Source organism: Guyanagaster necrorhizus (assembly GCF_019112545.1).
Source record: "Guyanagaster necrorhizus MCA 3950 unplaced genomic scaffold BT62scaffold_5, whole genome shotgun sequence".
Taxonomy (NCBI): Eukaryota; Fungi; Basidiomycota; class Agaricomycetes; order Agaricales; family Physalacriaceae; genus Guyanagaster; species Guyanagaster necrorhizus.
In genome coordinates, this window is record NW_025064884.1 from 1101301 (window position 1) to 1115192 (window position 13892).

Below are 13892 nucleotides of genomic sequence, written 5' to 3' on the forward strand. Positions count from 1 at the left end.
ATAGGTAGTTTCTTCCAGTTCATTAATAATGAATCAAGCATATTAGTGTCATTGCAGCAATTATTCACCAAATTCACTCACTTTAGTAGTGATGCTCATGTTTCTGATGAGTAAACATGGCAAGCTCTGCCCCTGGGCCTTCCAAGCTTTATATGATAAATATATATCATTCAAAAAATATTCCATATCTCCACTATATAAACCCATCCTATATTTGTTGCTTCCTGCCCGGACGAGAAATCGCAAATCTTCCTTACTTGTTTACATCTCCGCGGCGTTCATTTACAAATGCGGGTGCCTCGGACACGTGGGCCATCGGTATCTCCGGCTTGCATGCTGCCACGACATGGAATTTCTATCGCAGACATATGTCGCGCTTCGTGGGCCAACAGGAGCACCACAGACAGCTTCTGACACTATCGCGAGACTTAGCGACCGTCTTTCACCAGCGACACTGTTATCGGACCGACGCGCTGCAGTTCTTGCCCTCAAGGGACTAGCACGAGATTGCAAGCAAGATGTTGGCGAAAGGGCACTAATTGGGCTATTGCAAGTGTTGTACAATGATGCAGAAGTGGACTCAGATATTGGGAAGGCCGTGTTGGAGACACTGAGCTTGCTATGCGATATGGAGGAAGGACGAGACTTGGGATACAAGCACAGCGACGTTGTCCTCGCCGGCGACAAGACTGTACATATACTGTTCTCCTTACTGGCAGACAATAGCTTCTATTTGCGCTTTGCTACACTCCAGTTCTTGTCGACGCTGCTGCACAATCGACGCCAGGTAGTGCAAGGATACTTTCTCACCGCGTCTACTGGTCCAACAAGCGTCATCTCTGTTTTGGAGGACAAGCGGGAAATCATTCGCAACGGTGCGCCTTACTTTCAATCCATCACTTACTATTTCTGAACGATGCGTAGAGGCTATCTCTGTTGTACAGGCCCTAGTGTCGCAGAGTCCGGACATCCAAAAGATACTGGCATTCCAGGGAGCATTTGAAAAGCTATTTAATATCATTAGACATGAGGGCGGTGTAGATGGAGGTGCCGTTGCCCAAGAGGCACTGGCTTGTGTCGATGTGTTACTGAGGTTCAATTCCTCGAATCAGGCGTGTATTCCTTCATGCGGTAACATTCGTTTCTAATATCTTGCAGAGCTACTTCCGAGAGACCGGTCTGCCACCTGTTCTGTGCACTCTTCTCCAATTTCCCCCGAACATCCAGTACAATGATCCCGCTCCCCAAGAGTTCGCGCTTCAGTTCTGGGACCAGCAGAAATTAAATAACGCATCGTATGTTGTGGCTATCCTTGGTATGCTCGTCGGTTCGAAGGGGAATAGCGTAAGTTTTATCGCTGTTCTTCTTTTGACAACATTGATAAAGCCCTTCAGGTATTATAGGAACAGGAAGCCGCCGTGTTCACACGCTGCTTAGTGGAAATTGCTTTAGCATCCAATGCACCGACGCAACTCAAATCCCAAGCGCTATATCTACTTCCACCAAATCTTAATTTCCCGCTTTCCGAACTCACACTGACGCCATACATGCCCGTACCTGAGACGAATGGCGAAGAGTGGGATAGGCTAGAACCTGCTTCAGCATTGGATGCGCTCGTGGAACTTGCTTTACATGGAGAATATAATGGTCTCTATAGCGATAAACGCTTCAAAGATGGTCTGGAACTGAGAGCCGCGGCTGCTACTGTGTTTGAGGTAACGAACCATCTGGACATCTTCATTCAGTAAACTTACGTTCTTCATAGAATTTCGTACGCAAAGATGAGATAAAGCAGGCTATTGTTCAGGCTATGACTCCCCCAGAAGAGGCTGCCCCTTCGGAACACCCACCAACGACCCCACTTCTTCATTCTCTTGCCGCATCTCCAGATTCGACACCAGCCATCGACTCGGCCAGGGTAACAGGCACAAACTTTGCGTCTCTTCTCTTCGCCCATCTTCTCCGGTCATCCCCAGGGGCAAAATCGCTTGCACGGGGCATCGTACCCCATCTTACCGCTTCCCCGGAGCAAGGGGGTGAAAGCGGCTTTTTCGTTCCCGCTGATGGAGCTGCTCCTCCTGCGCCGCCCCCTCCTGAAGCTGATGATGAACCTCCCCAGACCCTTCTCCAAATTCTGAGCGAAAATCTTTCACTCGCTCTTCTATCCCGATCCCATGCGAACACTTCTGATAGGGATTCAAGAGAATGGGACCGACTGATTGTTGGCTATTTGACGCTACTTTCTCAGTGGCTTTGGGACGACCCTACTGCTGTGAAAGATTTCTTGAACGCGGGAGGTTTGGGTGTGGTATGTTTCCCTGACCACATTGACCGTTCTCTTCTAAAAGCAATGAGCAGCTAGTAGAACCTATCAACCATATATCCGATTCTGATTCTATTGTCCCCGGGCTGTGCGCATTTCTATTGGGCGTGTGTTACGAGTTCAACAGAGAGCCTGGTGAGATCACGAGGTGTGCATTGTGCTGGCTGTCTCCTGATGGTAGCTGATTTCCAGTATTATAGGCATACAATCCACCCCATTCTGCATCGGCTGGGCGTAGACTCTCTTGTGGGGTGCGTGTCTCGTTTACGGGAAGATGAACGATTCAAAGCTGTTGGTCCCGACTCCGTGGTGTTTCTGTATCCTCCCTCTTCACATCTACAAACTGGTACCGCAAAATCCGATGCCGAAGTCGAAGGGGAGATTTGGTTCGATTGGGCATTCGTAGACTTCTGGAAATCGAACTATTGTAGGTTTTCAGTTCGTTCTAGCAGGACCACGGACCGTTGACCTACTTAATTAGATCCTGTTCAGAGAGGGTTCTCTACGGAGCCAGATCAGCTTTCTTCTTCTTCGGGACAAAGTGCAGAAACGATGGTGCTTGTAGCTTCATTACGAGAGACAATACGGAAACAGTCTGAGGAGATCGCTGTACTGCAGACACAGCTAAAGGACAAATCCTCTGGTGTGGACGAGGTAAGACCTTGCCCTTCAGCATCTCATTCTCGTATTTATTCCTGTCAGGTTGTATCCCTGAAGGAACATGTATCGTCGTTAACCTCACAGCTGGAGAGCTCTGAAGCAAAGCGCAAGGAGGTGGAAAAGGAGCAGGAGGATCTTCTTGTGCTGCTAGACGAGGTCAGCAGTAAGCGTAAACGGGATAAAGAAAGGCTTAGAGGAGCTGGTCTGGATATGTCGGAGGATGAAGCCGATGAGGATGTGGACAGTGGCGAAGAATAAATGTGATCATGTGAGCTTGTGCAGTTATTCAAAATCCAGATATTTCCCTTTGGGTTCTGCGTCTGGTGATCAATTATTCAAGCACGCAGTGAAATCACCGTCCAGGTCTTTCAAGGCTTGTTGATCTTGTGAAAGCTAATGTACAGCCCAAACCGCTTGACAAAGCTGTGCAGGATAGTATGGATGTTTAGAAGGGTATAAGGACGTCTAGCAGAACAACCACAATGCTCACATGGATCAATGGGCTGCAGAAAAGGAACAAAGCTAGGAAGCATGATATTGGTACAGACAGACCGCAGACGATGAGAAGGGCCACATTCCTCGGTTAGAACGCGCGCTGTGCTGGGCAGATCTTACTATATCACTGAGCATATTTTGAGAGGTTGGTAAAGGGTTAGTCCGGCTAGGCTATAGTTCAGGAGCGGTCAAAGAGCGAACAGCATTTGACAGAAAAGGAGTATACAATGGAAACTTGTCGGCCGTCGATGGACACTTGAAGTCGTCGCATGCTTCATCGACTGTAGGAAGGCCCGATGGAATGGGATATAGCGTCTTTATGTTTTCTTACGGTCGTTATGCAAATATTGAGGGCCCAGACACCATAATACTCGAAGTTGAACCGTACAAGAGAAGGTGAGGATTAATGTAGACACGACCCGACCAGGTAAATCAAAGCGAAATTGCGATAGATCGTCTCTTCTTTGTCGGAGAAATGAGTATTTCTTTCTACGTAGAATATTGAAATATTCCGTCCAAACGGCAGCGGTCCAAGAAAGCCTAAGAACCATCCTATTCGACCCCAAAGAAATATCAATTGTTGCGAAGGGTCCGATGGCGCCGAATGCCCAGGAACATGGTCGGGCACCTTGATTTAACCTGGCATCTATGATCGGCCCCGAATCCCCTTAACATCTCCATGTTCCACAAGGAAGTGTCCTGACTTTTCCTGAGAAAATAGGACCGCCATTAGACATCCAGTATGATTTTGAAGCACATCCATTATGCGAGCATCGGTAACCAGGGACCACTCTTTTTTCGAGAAAATAATTGGCAGACGTCGTAGAAGGGGACAATATCCAACTATTCATAGCCAGTCATGACAAGGATACTGTTTGTGACGCGACAGGACTCCGCGAGGGGTTCCTTTCCTGAGATGGCGACGAGCACTACTAAGAGACCGATAGGCTTAGAGTTGAAAGGAAAGTTATGATAGAGGACTTAAACTAAAAGCCAAAGATGTGTAATTATTTGTTAGCAGGGGGATGGTTAGTCTGCAAGCGGCCCGAAAGCATGACAAGAGCGGTGCATACGAGCCTTGTGGATATGCCAGAATTTGACGGTGGTCATGATCATGCATCGTGGCTCAAGAGCAGACAGAGAAGTCCATAGACCCGGAAAATACCGCAACGGTTTGCTTTGGGAGTCCTCGGATTTCCAGCTGACAGAAAGCGGCGGTACATACAGTCTTCGTTTTCTTGTTTACCCGGAGTTCGAAGGCTTGAATTTGAGGGACGCTAGGAAGAGATCGTGCTCCGCCGCCTGACACGAGAGCGACAGCGATGGACCTGGGACTAGACGCAGCAGAGAGTCGATTGATGTGCACCAGTGGTCTCTCAAAATGCACTGTACCTATTATGATAATGTTCTGCATGAGGGCGAGGAAAGAACGCACCACTGACTGCCTGAACAATGTGCCAGTGGTGATTCAAGGAGAGTTCTTATTCTGGTTGCCTATGGGGGAGGCTGTCCGAATTCGGAATTCCCGAATATCTCGCCGTTCAGAACATTTTGGTATTTATGTAGGCGTTTTGACTTTGAACTGCCCTGGCTTTTTTTGCATCGATTGAAGAATGGGTTCTTTTGAGGCCGGACAAGTGCGAAATCAATTTGAAATAAGAATGTACAGTAATTTCAACGGGTTCAAGTAGTACTCCGCGAATTCAGCCACTAGTAGCATAGTAGAACATTGTGTAGAAATGTAGATATGAGCGTATGTGTGTGGGAGTCATTACTGATTACATGTAATATTCACAAGTCCGAGTGATACACAATCCACATATACTAAAAAGTCGAGTCAGTAGCTGAAACAATCGCGCTCAATACACATACCAATATAAGCTGGAATCTGATTCGAATCGATTCAGTTAAAAGCACGATCCAACGGAACCACTTCCATGGCACCCCTCAGTCTCATACTGAGTGCGAGGCTTCAGAACCTCCATTGAAAATCAAGCACTGACATGCGAGCAGTAACACGAGACTCACCTGAGCTTCGGGTACTTCAGCGGGTACAGGTGAAGATGAGACGAGCATGGTTATGACTAGATAAATTGTGTTAGTGAAAAGGGAGTAAGGATAATACGAAATATAACGCACAGGACAAGATGATAGTAACCAGAGACAGACGATAGTACATTGTGTCAGTAGGATTTTTGGTTGGATGCGTAGGATACCTAACACTCCTCAACGAGTCCTTTTAAACATATGAGGAGGATAAGTGGACGAAAAAGAGCAATGTTACCGACTCACGGCACCTCTCCTGAGGTAGCCTTTAATTATAGATGACGCACCTAATTCGCCTTTCGCGCGTATTTCGCTAGCCCGCCCATCATTAACGGATCGGACTGGACTGCGGGTAAGTAACAATAGATGCCAAGAATAAGAGGAGCCGACCCAACAGATAACATAAAGGCTGTTCAATACGAAAGGAAAAGCGTATGTCGGTCAACCCTTCACTTGGAGCATGCGGTCGCACAGCCTATCATCTCTTCTCAGTCACGTCTCCTGGCGCGCTGGTCCCTTAAAATTGTTCCTTGTGGAAATCAGCAACCGGTGCAAGTTGGAAGAAAAAGGAAAAGCGCGTTTATGTTCATTCGAACTGTCATATTGCTAGGTCCCACGGCATTAATCCGGCTTCCTAGTACACACAGAATCAACCTGCGATTGGTTTAAGGTGATATTTGTTCCAGACTCGGGATCCCCGCGTGTAGTACTGTCTTCCGAGAAATCAACACTGGAATCTTGAACTCGCGACTAAATGCTCGTCGTCGTACTTTGTTGCTGTATCAACATTGCAATACTCTTCGCAAATTGCATATCCTGTGTAGGCTTAATGGTAAAATTTAAAACAGCGATGCATCAGAAACGCACAAGGCCTCCTCTACTGTTATCCTTCCAAAGCACAAGCAACATCGGACATATCATCGGCAAAAAAAGTCTTCTGGAAGGAAGGCTATTCGCATGGTAAGAGTTGACCGTTAAAAGAATTTTGGTCTGCCTATTAATACTTGCAGGGCCTCGTCAGTTTTCATCCAATTTTGCTGTGCATACATCATGGCCTATTGGACAGCGGTAAAAATGTTCTTGCGATCGATTTTATTGGTGGTACTGTAGATGACTTGGCTGAGGTGCTTTTGCTCTGTGGTATTCTTCGACAGGTCAGAGACGGCAATTCATTCACGATCGTTGCCATCCTCCTTCCTGGTCTCGACCGTCTGTTCTAGCTGGTCAAAAAATAGAAAATTAGCAAAGGAAGCGACTAGATTATCACCCCAAGAAATAATCATGCTGACCGCCGCAGTCTTGAATTTTACCTGTTTGCTCATACTCGCACTTCCGGCCGTTGGGCTTCATAATTCGTTCGTGGTCGCAATAGATCGGCCATTGTCGCCGCTACCTTTTCTCGGCCACTATGGCAAGAGAGTAGATTCGGCTGCCTGCATCGGATGTTCCAATCTCTTTCAGTCTGTCATTTTCGTCTCCATACTGCAATTTCACCGTCTTGTTGGTATCTTTGGGTTCACTCAAATTTTCGCTTTGGCTGAGAGATCCGAGTCTTGGCGTTGTACATGCGCCTCTTTGACAGGGTAGTAAGAAAGAATTGACCCATACATTAATAAAAGATCCGACATATCCGATGCTTACTGTCTGAGGGAATCTCGAGAGGATAGCCGTAAGCATGATCAACACATAGCATTAATGCTTGATGTCTGCTGCAAATGTTTATCAGAAGAAGAAGACAAGCTCCTTAACTTGACGACAAGAAAGCCAACGGCCTTTCATAGGGCTGCCAGGGGCGGGCGAGACGGCTCACAAATTTCTTGACAAATAGTAAAAGCGCTGAAGTTAAATAACGTTCCTGAAATAATTGACCGAAAATTGATCCATGATTCGCAGAAGGGAAGATCTGTCAAAGAAAAAAAGTTGCACGAGTAGAAGGCTCAAATAAGGAAACGCGATGCCACTCGGATATCTTGCAACACGCCTCTTAGTTTCTATTATCGTCCGGATGAGGGGTTTATGCCATGAATGGTGGATATCAATGGCTTCTATGGACAATGCTCTAGATCTCTGTAAAGTAGCAGGAGCCCAATGTCAGGATTTCAGGATTTCACGCCCAGAGACAGAGGTAAACTCAGCGGAGGGTGCTGGCTAATTGACAGCATATTGAGGAGTACCCTCGTCAGCTGCTTGACAGGGCCAGTAGGAGCGTTCAGCACTCAACCCAAGGTGGGCCAGCAGAATCTCTAGTAGCACTCGTAGATGATACAGACGATTATCGCAGCACTATACGGTAATTTGACGTGACAGCATTCCAGGCGCAAGAATCAAAACTTGGTGGTGGTAGGAGAGTGAAGGGCGCAAATCGGAACCGGGCCGAGTTATTGTCGAACCAAAGTTACTTACGTCATCTCTTTCCTTTTCCCCTTTGACTGGCGAAAAACTTGAACGTATCTGGATAAGTTCACTATTCCTTTGAATTCGATATTCATTATTTTGTTCCGGATCATCGCAGATTACTGCCGAAGGGTTCAACCATGATTATTACCAATGCCACTTAACTATGTTCACTATCAAGCTCAACCTTTATCATGATGGGCGAAAACGTTCTCGGTCCAATGTCTTGTCCTCTCGTATGTTGCCTTGGCACACTGCTTGCGATCAATTCTTCGAATATCTTACGAGGATCACGTCTGCGCCCCTCAAAAAAGTCCACAATTCTACGGTGGTTCTCATTACAGAAGTTAGTATTCTGCGAAATTTCGAAAGTGGGGACTTTTTTGGCCACGCCGGAGAAGCCTCCATGGACGTGTTACTCCTGTCCTTGTTATGGAAAGGATCCACTATACCGTATATTTCGGAAGCCAGGAGAGTAACTTCTAGGCACCTGAATACGGACGATCCAGGGTCGCGAAGTGGCTGCCCACCTTAGGGTTCTTCCTTTATCGAATTTGTTCGGACGAGTCACCATTCTAATCCATGTTGTCTGCGACTTTTTCTGATTTCGGTTTGTTGCGTCTGTCATGAATATCGGATCAGCTTTTTGAGGGGGACTTGCGGCTCAAGAACCTGAATTCTTTCATCGCCACCGTCCTTGTGCAGGACTAATATTCCCCTGATAATCGCTCTTGGAGTGCTGGTACGGTGAGATGTTAATCATGATTACGACACTCTCCAACCGCAGCGACATCGACATCCAACTTGAAAATGTCAACTGTATACAGTGCAATAGAGGTTGAGTACTCGGTATTTTCCTCAAGAGAAGCGCCGTAGAAGTGGGCCAATGCACCACCAGTGTACCGGACGCTGTCCGCAGGAGTTCCAATAAAAGAAGTATCTGGCAGGGAGTCTTCACCTCGCTATCAACACTAAGGTGCTTCTGCATTTCTCCGGATCCCTTGTGTCGTATTGTGCAGGTTCGATTTCCTTCAAATGGCATCGTTCTGGCAGTGGCTAAATTTTGACAATAGTTCACCGGACGAAACACGCGGCTTGGAGTGTAGTGGAACAATTGTACTTTTTCCGAGGATTCTAGTACCTTTTCCGACGCAAATGCAGAAAAGTAGTTTTTAAAGCTGACTTCTGTCTTTTATATCTCTGCCTGCGTCTTTCGGACTTGCCAAGATCGTGACGACCATGAGTACTACTGTCAACGGAGCTGGCTGAATCAGAAATAGCTTCAAACTGGGGCTTGGTTATCTGTCGCACGATGAGTTCCCGCAAGTTTCCGTAGCGTGTCAGACCTCTAGGGCAGCGCGCTTCTTCATGAGCTTTGAATGCCGATGTTATGGATGCCATTTGGCTAAAGGCTCTTTTCGAGAAGGAGGCCGACATCGGTGCGCGGAATAAATACGGTTGTACCCCTTTGCACATGGGACCATCCACTACTGCTGCCCAGACTTGATTGTTTTCGGCGCCGACATACATACAAGGCAGTATGTATTTGCAGTCGGCTATGCACCTCTTCATGCTACTGCGCCAGGAGATTTGGGAAATTAGAGCATAGCCCCACGGGTTAGCATTGACCTCCGGTACACTAGCTTACATCTCCTGCGCTTGCAGACCGATATCTAGCTTGTAACTGAAGGGATTGCCATCTTGGATTTTGAACGACCCCCGGCCATGATACTATCATACATTTTCGCGATAAGCGACTATCGTGCTAATTTGATGCAAGGTAGTTATTACTAGGCAATAACAAGAGGCTCTATGACAGAATGATGGGCAAGCAATAGGACCCTTGAGAAAAAACACGACTCATCGGGAGGGTTCCAATGCATATTGTCCATGGTGATAGTGAGTACGGATATTAGATGTGATGATGAGTGCAGCGCCCAAGCTAGCTCAAGCACAATAATAATAATATTATTATTATTATTATTATTTTCAGATATCCGGAAATAATAAAGTAAATGTGGTATCCTGTCTCCGTCATCTCTGCTCATTGCATTACTGGTGCACTTTCTCAATTTTTGAGGACATCTGATGTTTCGTTATTGCAGACCAGAAATGCTGGCCCGTTTACCAGTCAACGGTTGTTACCGCCGGCAGATGCCATCAGCAGTTCAAACTTGATGCCAGCGTCCTTGTCGTAGGTCCGGGGTGCTACCGCATTGTCTGCGTGCATCTCGGAATGGATAAGGCTATGGACGACACCTCAAGGCTATTCTATTCGCTCAATATCGAGGGGGAAAATGGTATCTCCTCTAATGCCAGTTACTTCCCGTCGGAGACTGAGGATTTCAGCACTCGGACCAGCGTTCTGTCACCGCATACCGATGTTTCGACACGGCCTACCACCTACGACCAGCTCATTGATTATCTTGACACGCTCAAGGTAGCCGTCATAGATGGGGACAACCTTCTACTGGGGAAGAATATAGGACTTGGCGCCAGCTTCCACGTCCAGGAGGGCAGGTTTCTTGATCGAAGCATCCATTCCTCATTCGTCGCGGTGAAAACGCCTCGAGAAAGTATCCACAAGCATCCCCATATCTTGAGCTCCATCATCAGGGAAGTCCTAGATGAAATACGAGTTATGTCCCATCTTTCGCTGCACCCGAACGTAGCAACCCTTCTGGGCGTCGTGCTCGAGGAAGCTGGAGGCGAGCGCCTCCTGCCTCGGATTGTCATGGAGCGATCTGTTGGATCGTTGGGAAGTCTTCTTCGGAAATCACAGGGAGGGCTTCCCAGACATCTAAAAACCCGATTTTGTCTGGACGTAGCTGCCGGTCTCGAAGCTCTTCACCTCATCGAGATCGTCCACGCCGACGTCAAGTCAGATAACATCCTCATCTTCTATACGGCAGAAAATTGGTTTGAGAATTGCGTACCCATGTTGACTGCAAAAGTCTCCGATTTTGGATTCTGCGTCCCTGATACGAATGCACGGGATCTCGCTATTGGTGCCAAAGGAACCGTGCGATTTAAGGCACCGGAGACTCTTTATGAGGCGCCTCCGTCCTTGTGCCAGTATGCTAATCTTCCTCAGCGAGACCTCTACTCTTTTGGAGTGCTAGTATGGGAAGTTGTCAATGACGGTCGTCTTCCATTTCCCACTGTCAGCGACGCCAACATTCCGAGCCTTCAGCTCTCCACCGAAGATGGAGCGTCTGATGCCCTTATCAACAGCAGTGTGGTGGAAGTTGAGGGTTTCTTGACAACTATACGGGGTACTGTCCGCAGGAGTCCCAGTACTCGAATGTCATGGCAGGACGTCTTTACGTCGCTTTCGACGGCTTGCGACGCTTCTTGTATTTCCCCAAGTCCCTGCATTTCTATTGTACAGGTATGTTAGTTTACTATCTTTTCATTTCTGCGCTCGTTCATCGCCAGAAAGTACTTCACAGACCCAAGCGAACGGCAAATCGCGGCTCAGTGGACCGAATTCCAACAAGTCGGATGGATACCAAAGGTGCCTTTTCCGTATGCGGTGGGTCCCAGCATTAATGCTGCAGTACCTGACGTTCTTACTCTCTCCCAGACATGGCGAAATGGCGACGACAGCAGCTACTCAAGGTTGGTGCTGCACGAGCTCGAAAAATCAAGCAGCAGGAGACCATGGGATTGGGTCTCCGCTATCCGACTTGCCCTTCATCACTTTCAGGCTGGGAATATCGTTGCTATGAAAGAGTTCTTGCGTATCTTCGAGACAAGCCAGGTCTCTGCACTAGGAGAACAAGGTGAAGCTCTTCTCCATCTAGCTGTGGAAGCGGACGCGGTGGATACCATTCGGGCTCTCCTTCAAAAACAGACCAACGTCGGTACTCCAGATAAATACGGTCGTACACCTTTACACATGGTGAAATCCGTGGCGGCGGCCCAAGTCTTGCTCGATTTTGGAGCGAATGTACATGCTAGGCGTCATGCTACACCAGAGGGCTACATGCCGCTCCATGTCACAGCTTCCGGTGAAGTTGCAGAGTTATTGCTACGTCACGGTGCACGGATAGACGCAAAATGCAACAACTCAGATACCCCTCTCCACACTGCAGCATCTGCCGATGTTGTTCGTGTCCTAGGAAGATACGGTGCAGATCCCCTCTCACGCGATAATCGAGGATGTGTTCCCCTACATCGTGCATTCATAGATGAGGTTGCAATGAGCTTGATGGACCTTTGTCCTGCTGCAGCCAGCTGTATAGACATAGACGGTTACACGCCTCTCCATTGGCAAATTGACAATTGGGCTGGCGAAACGGTCCAACACGCACTTGATTGTGGTGCCGACGTGACTGTCGTCAACAAAAACAGGACGACCGCTCACTTCGGTACTTCCAACTTCGCAAGAGTCAATTATGCAGGGTATCGTGTCCTATTCGATGCTGTCGCCAACATTAGCACACTGATTCCTCATGCGGACGAGCTAAAGTTAGTATCACCCCCGCTACATGAGATCACTGAGCCAAAGTTGATGGATCTCTTCCTTCGCAATGGCTTTGCAAGTTATACCAACTATGGAAGCCCTCCTTATGGGCATACAGCCCTCCACGCAGTAGCTGATCGAGACATGGCTCTGTATAGAGCATTTTCATGGGACTTGACTTCCCCACGGCCCCTCCGTGATCGATATTGGAAACGCCCATTACCACCTCTTTCAAAGGACGCAAACCTCATGAAGTACGCGTCATTGGTTCCCTCCCGCGAGCTCATGGATCTACTGCTGATGTACGGTGGCGATCCCAATGTCCTCAATAAACACAAAGCATCGCCCTTGCACATAGTGGCTCAAAATATTTTTGGGGATAAAGGACATGCCGATAATACTGCCCTTGTTCAGCGTCTAGTGGATGCTGGCGGTGATGTTAATGCAAGGAACATCGATGGCGAGACACCCCTGCACCTTGCTTCGCGTATGGAGACCGTCATCGCTCTTCTGAATGCTGGCGCCAATCCCCGAATTGTTGACAATGAAGGTGTGACGCCTCTTCATCACGTCTACCGTTTGTCTGAATCCTTCAGCATCGCTGTTTCTACGTTGCTCGAGCACGGAGCAGATATTAATGCTTCCGATGATGAAGGATTTACTCCTTTGCATTACGCGTGTCGGACGTACGAGGAGAAGAGTAGAGGGTTAGGGCAGCTTAAAAGGTGGAGAAACGTTCCTTACGACAAGATTTGGCAGTCATCCCTACCGGTGAAGCTCCGGTTGACGTTTGATAACACTGATGAGGTTGTTAAGGCTCTGCTTGACAATGGCGCTGACGTTAATGCTCGGACGAAGGCAGGGGAGACCGCATTGGATATGCTTTCAAGGCAACCGTTTGAATGGGATGCATATAGCCAGTTGGTGGCACGTGGAGCAACCCAAGCTTCTCCCCAAACTGCGCCATGGTGGAATTTTAGGCTTGTGAATGATTCAAGACCATGAGCGTAATTTTTGGCACATTCTGTTAACATTCGAGAAGACGTTTGTATCTGAATATGACGTAGGGTCGATGTTGTCGTACGTACAGAAATGAATTTAGTTCCCGTCGTTGCGGCACTGATATGAACGGGTTAATTTCTTTCTCTGAAGCGCAGTGAGAAGGGACGTACGCAGACTTGGATAGTATGTCCATCACAGGAGCCCGAATTGGGATCACCGCGGCAGGCATAGCTACAAGAAAACTATAAGTGATTGCCAGACTCCAGACACGTAAGACCTACTTGAGCCCGTTGACGTGCAACCCGGTGAACTTGATGGGAGCAGGGCTACAGTCAAAGGAGCCTTCTGTGCACGGGTTGTCGGTGATGACAGTCAGAACCGAATTGCACGAATCGTCATAGACCCGCCCTGAGAATGATCAGCTTAATCGGGGAGAAGCAGCTGGGAAAATGTGTCGCGTACAAGAGCCCGGGGGTCCTCCTCCAAGGTCGGCAATGCCGTAGC

At 47.9% G+C, this 13892-nt stretch overlaps 4 protein-coding genes across 4 annotated transcripts; 3 read left to right on the forward strand and 1 right to left on the reverse strand.

Moving 5' to 3' along the window:
• Positions 1 to 319: 319 nt before the first annotated feature.
• BT62DRAFT_963415 (uncharacterized protein) lies at positions 320 to 3398 on the forward strand. The gene is made up of 9 exons (XM_043188682.1): positions 320 to 875; positions 925 to 1112; positions 1159 to 1344; positions 1404 to 1715; positions 1766 to 2308; positions 2359 to 2471; positions 2524 to 2750; positions 2805 to 2977; positions 3026 to 3398. Exons 1-9 carry the CDS (start codon positions 347 to 349, stop codon positions 3239 to 3241), a joined length of 2487 nt encoding a protein of 828 aa, XP_043043389.1. The 5' UTR covers positions 320 to 346; the 3' UTR covers positions 3242 to 3398.
• A 1206-nt stretch (positions 3399 to 4604) lies between these two features.
• On the reverse strand, positions 4605 to 6905 carry BT62DRAFT_1002201 (uncharacterized protein; the record flags this gene model as incomplete). The annotated part of the gene is made up of 10 exons (XM_043176826.1): positions 4605 to 4812; positions 5274 to 5302; positions 5351 to 5366; positions 5423 to 5457; positions 5507 to 5562; positions 5618 to 5714; positions 5771 to 5865; positions 5915 to 5933; positions 6170 to 6274; positions 6849 to 6905. The coding sequence occupies 10 exons, from the start codon at positions 6903 to 6905 to the stop codon at positions 4605 to 4607; spliced, it is 717 nt and encodes a 238-aa protein (XP_043043390.1).
• Positions 6906 to 9939: 3034 nt separating this feature from the next.
• BT62DRAFT_613351 (kinase-like protein) lies at positions 9940 to 11539 on the forward strand. Its single transcript, XM_043181607.1, has one exon. It carries the CDS (start codon positions 10155 to 10157, stop codon positions 11316 to 11318), a length of 1164 nt encoding a protein of 387 aa, XP_043043391.1. The 5' UTR covers positions 9940 to 10154; the 3' UTR covers positions 11319 to 11539.
• A 43-nt stretch (positions 11540 to 11582) lies between these two features.
• On the forward strand, positions 11583 to 13505 carry BT62DRAFT_928647 (ankyrin). The gene has a single exon (XM_043185556.1). The coding sequence runs from the start codon at positions 11646 to 11648 to the stop codon at positions 13389 to 13391; it is 1746 nt and encodes a 581-aa protein (XP_043043392.1). The 5' UTR covers positions 11583 to 11645; the 3' UTR covers positions 13392 to 13505.
• The last annotated feature ends 387 nt before the right edge of the window (positions 13506 to 13892 follow it).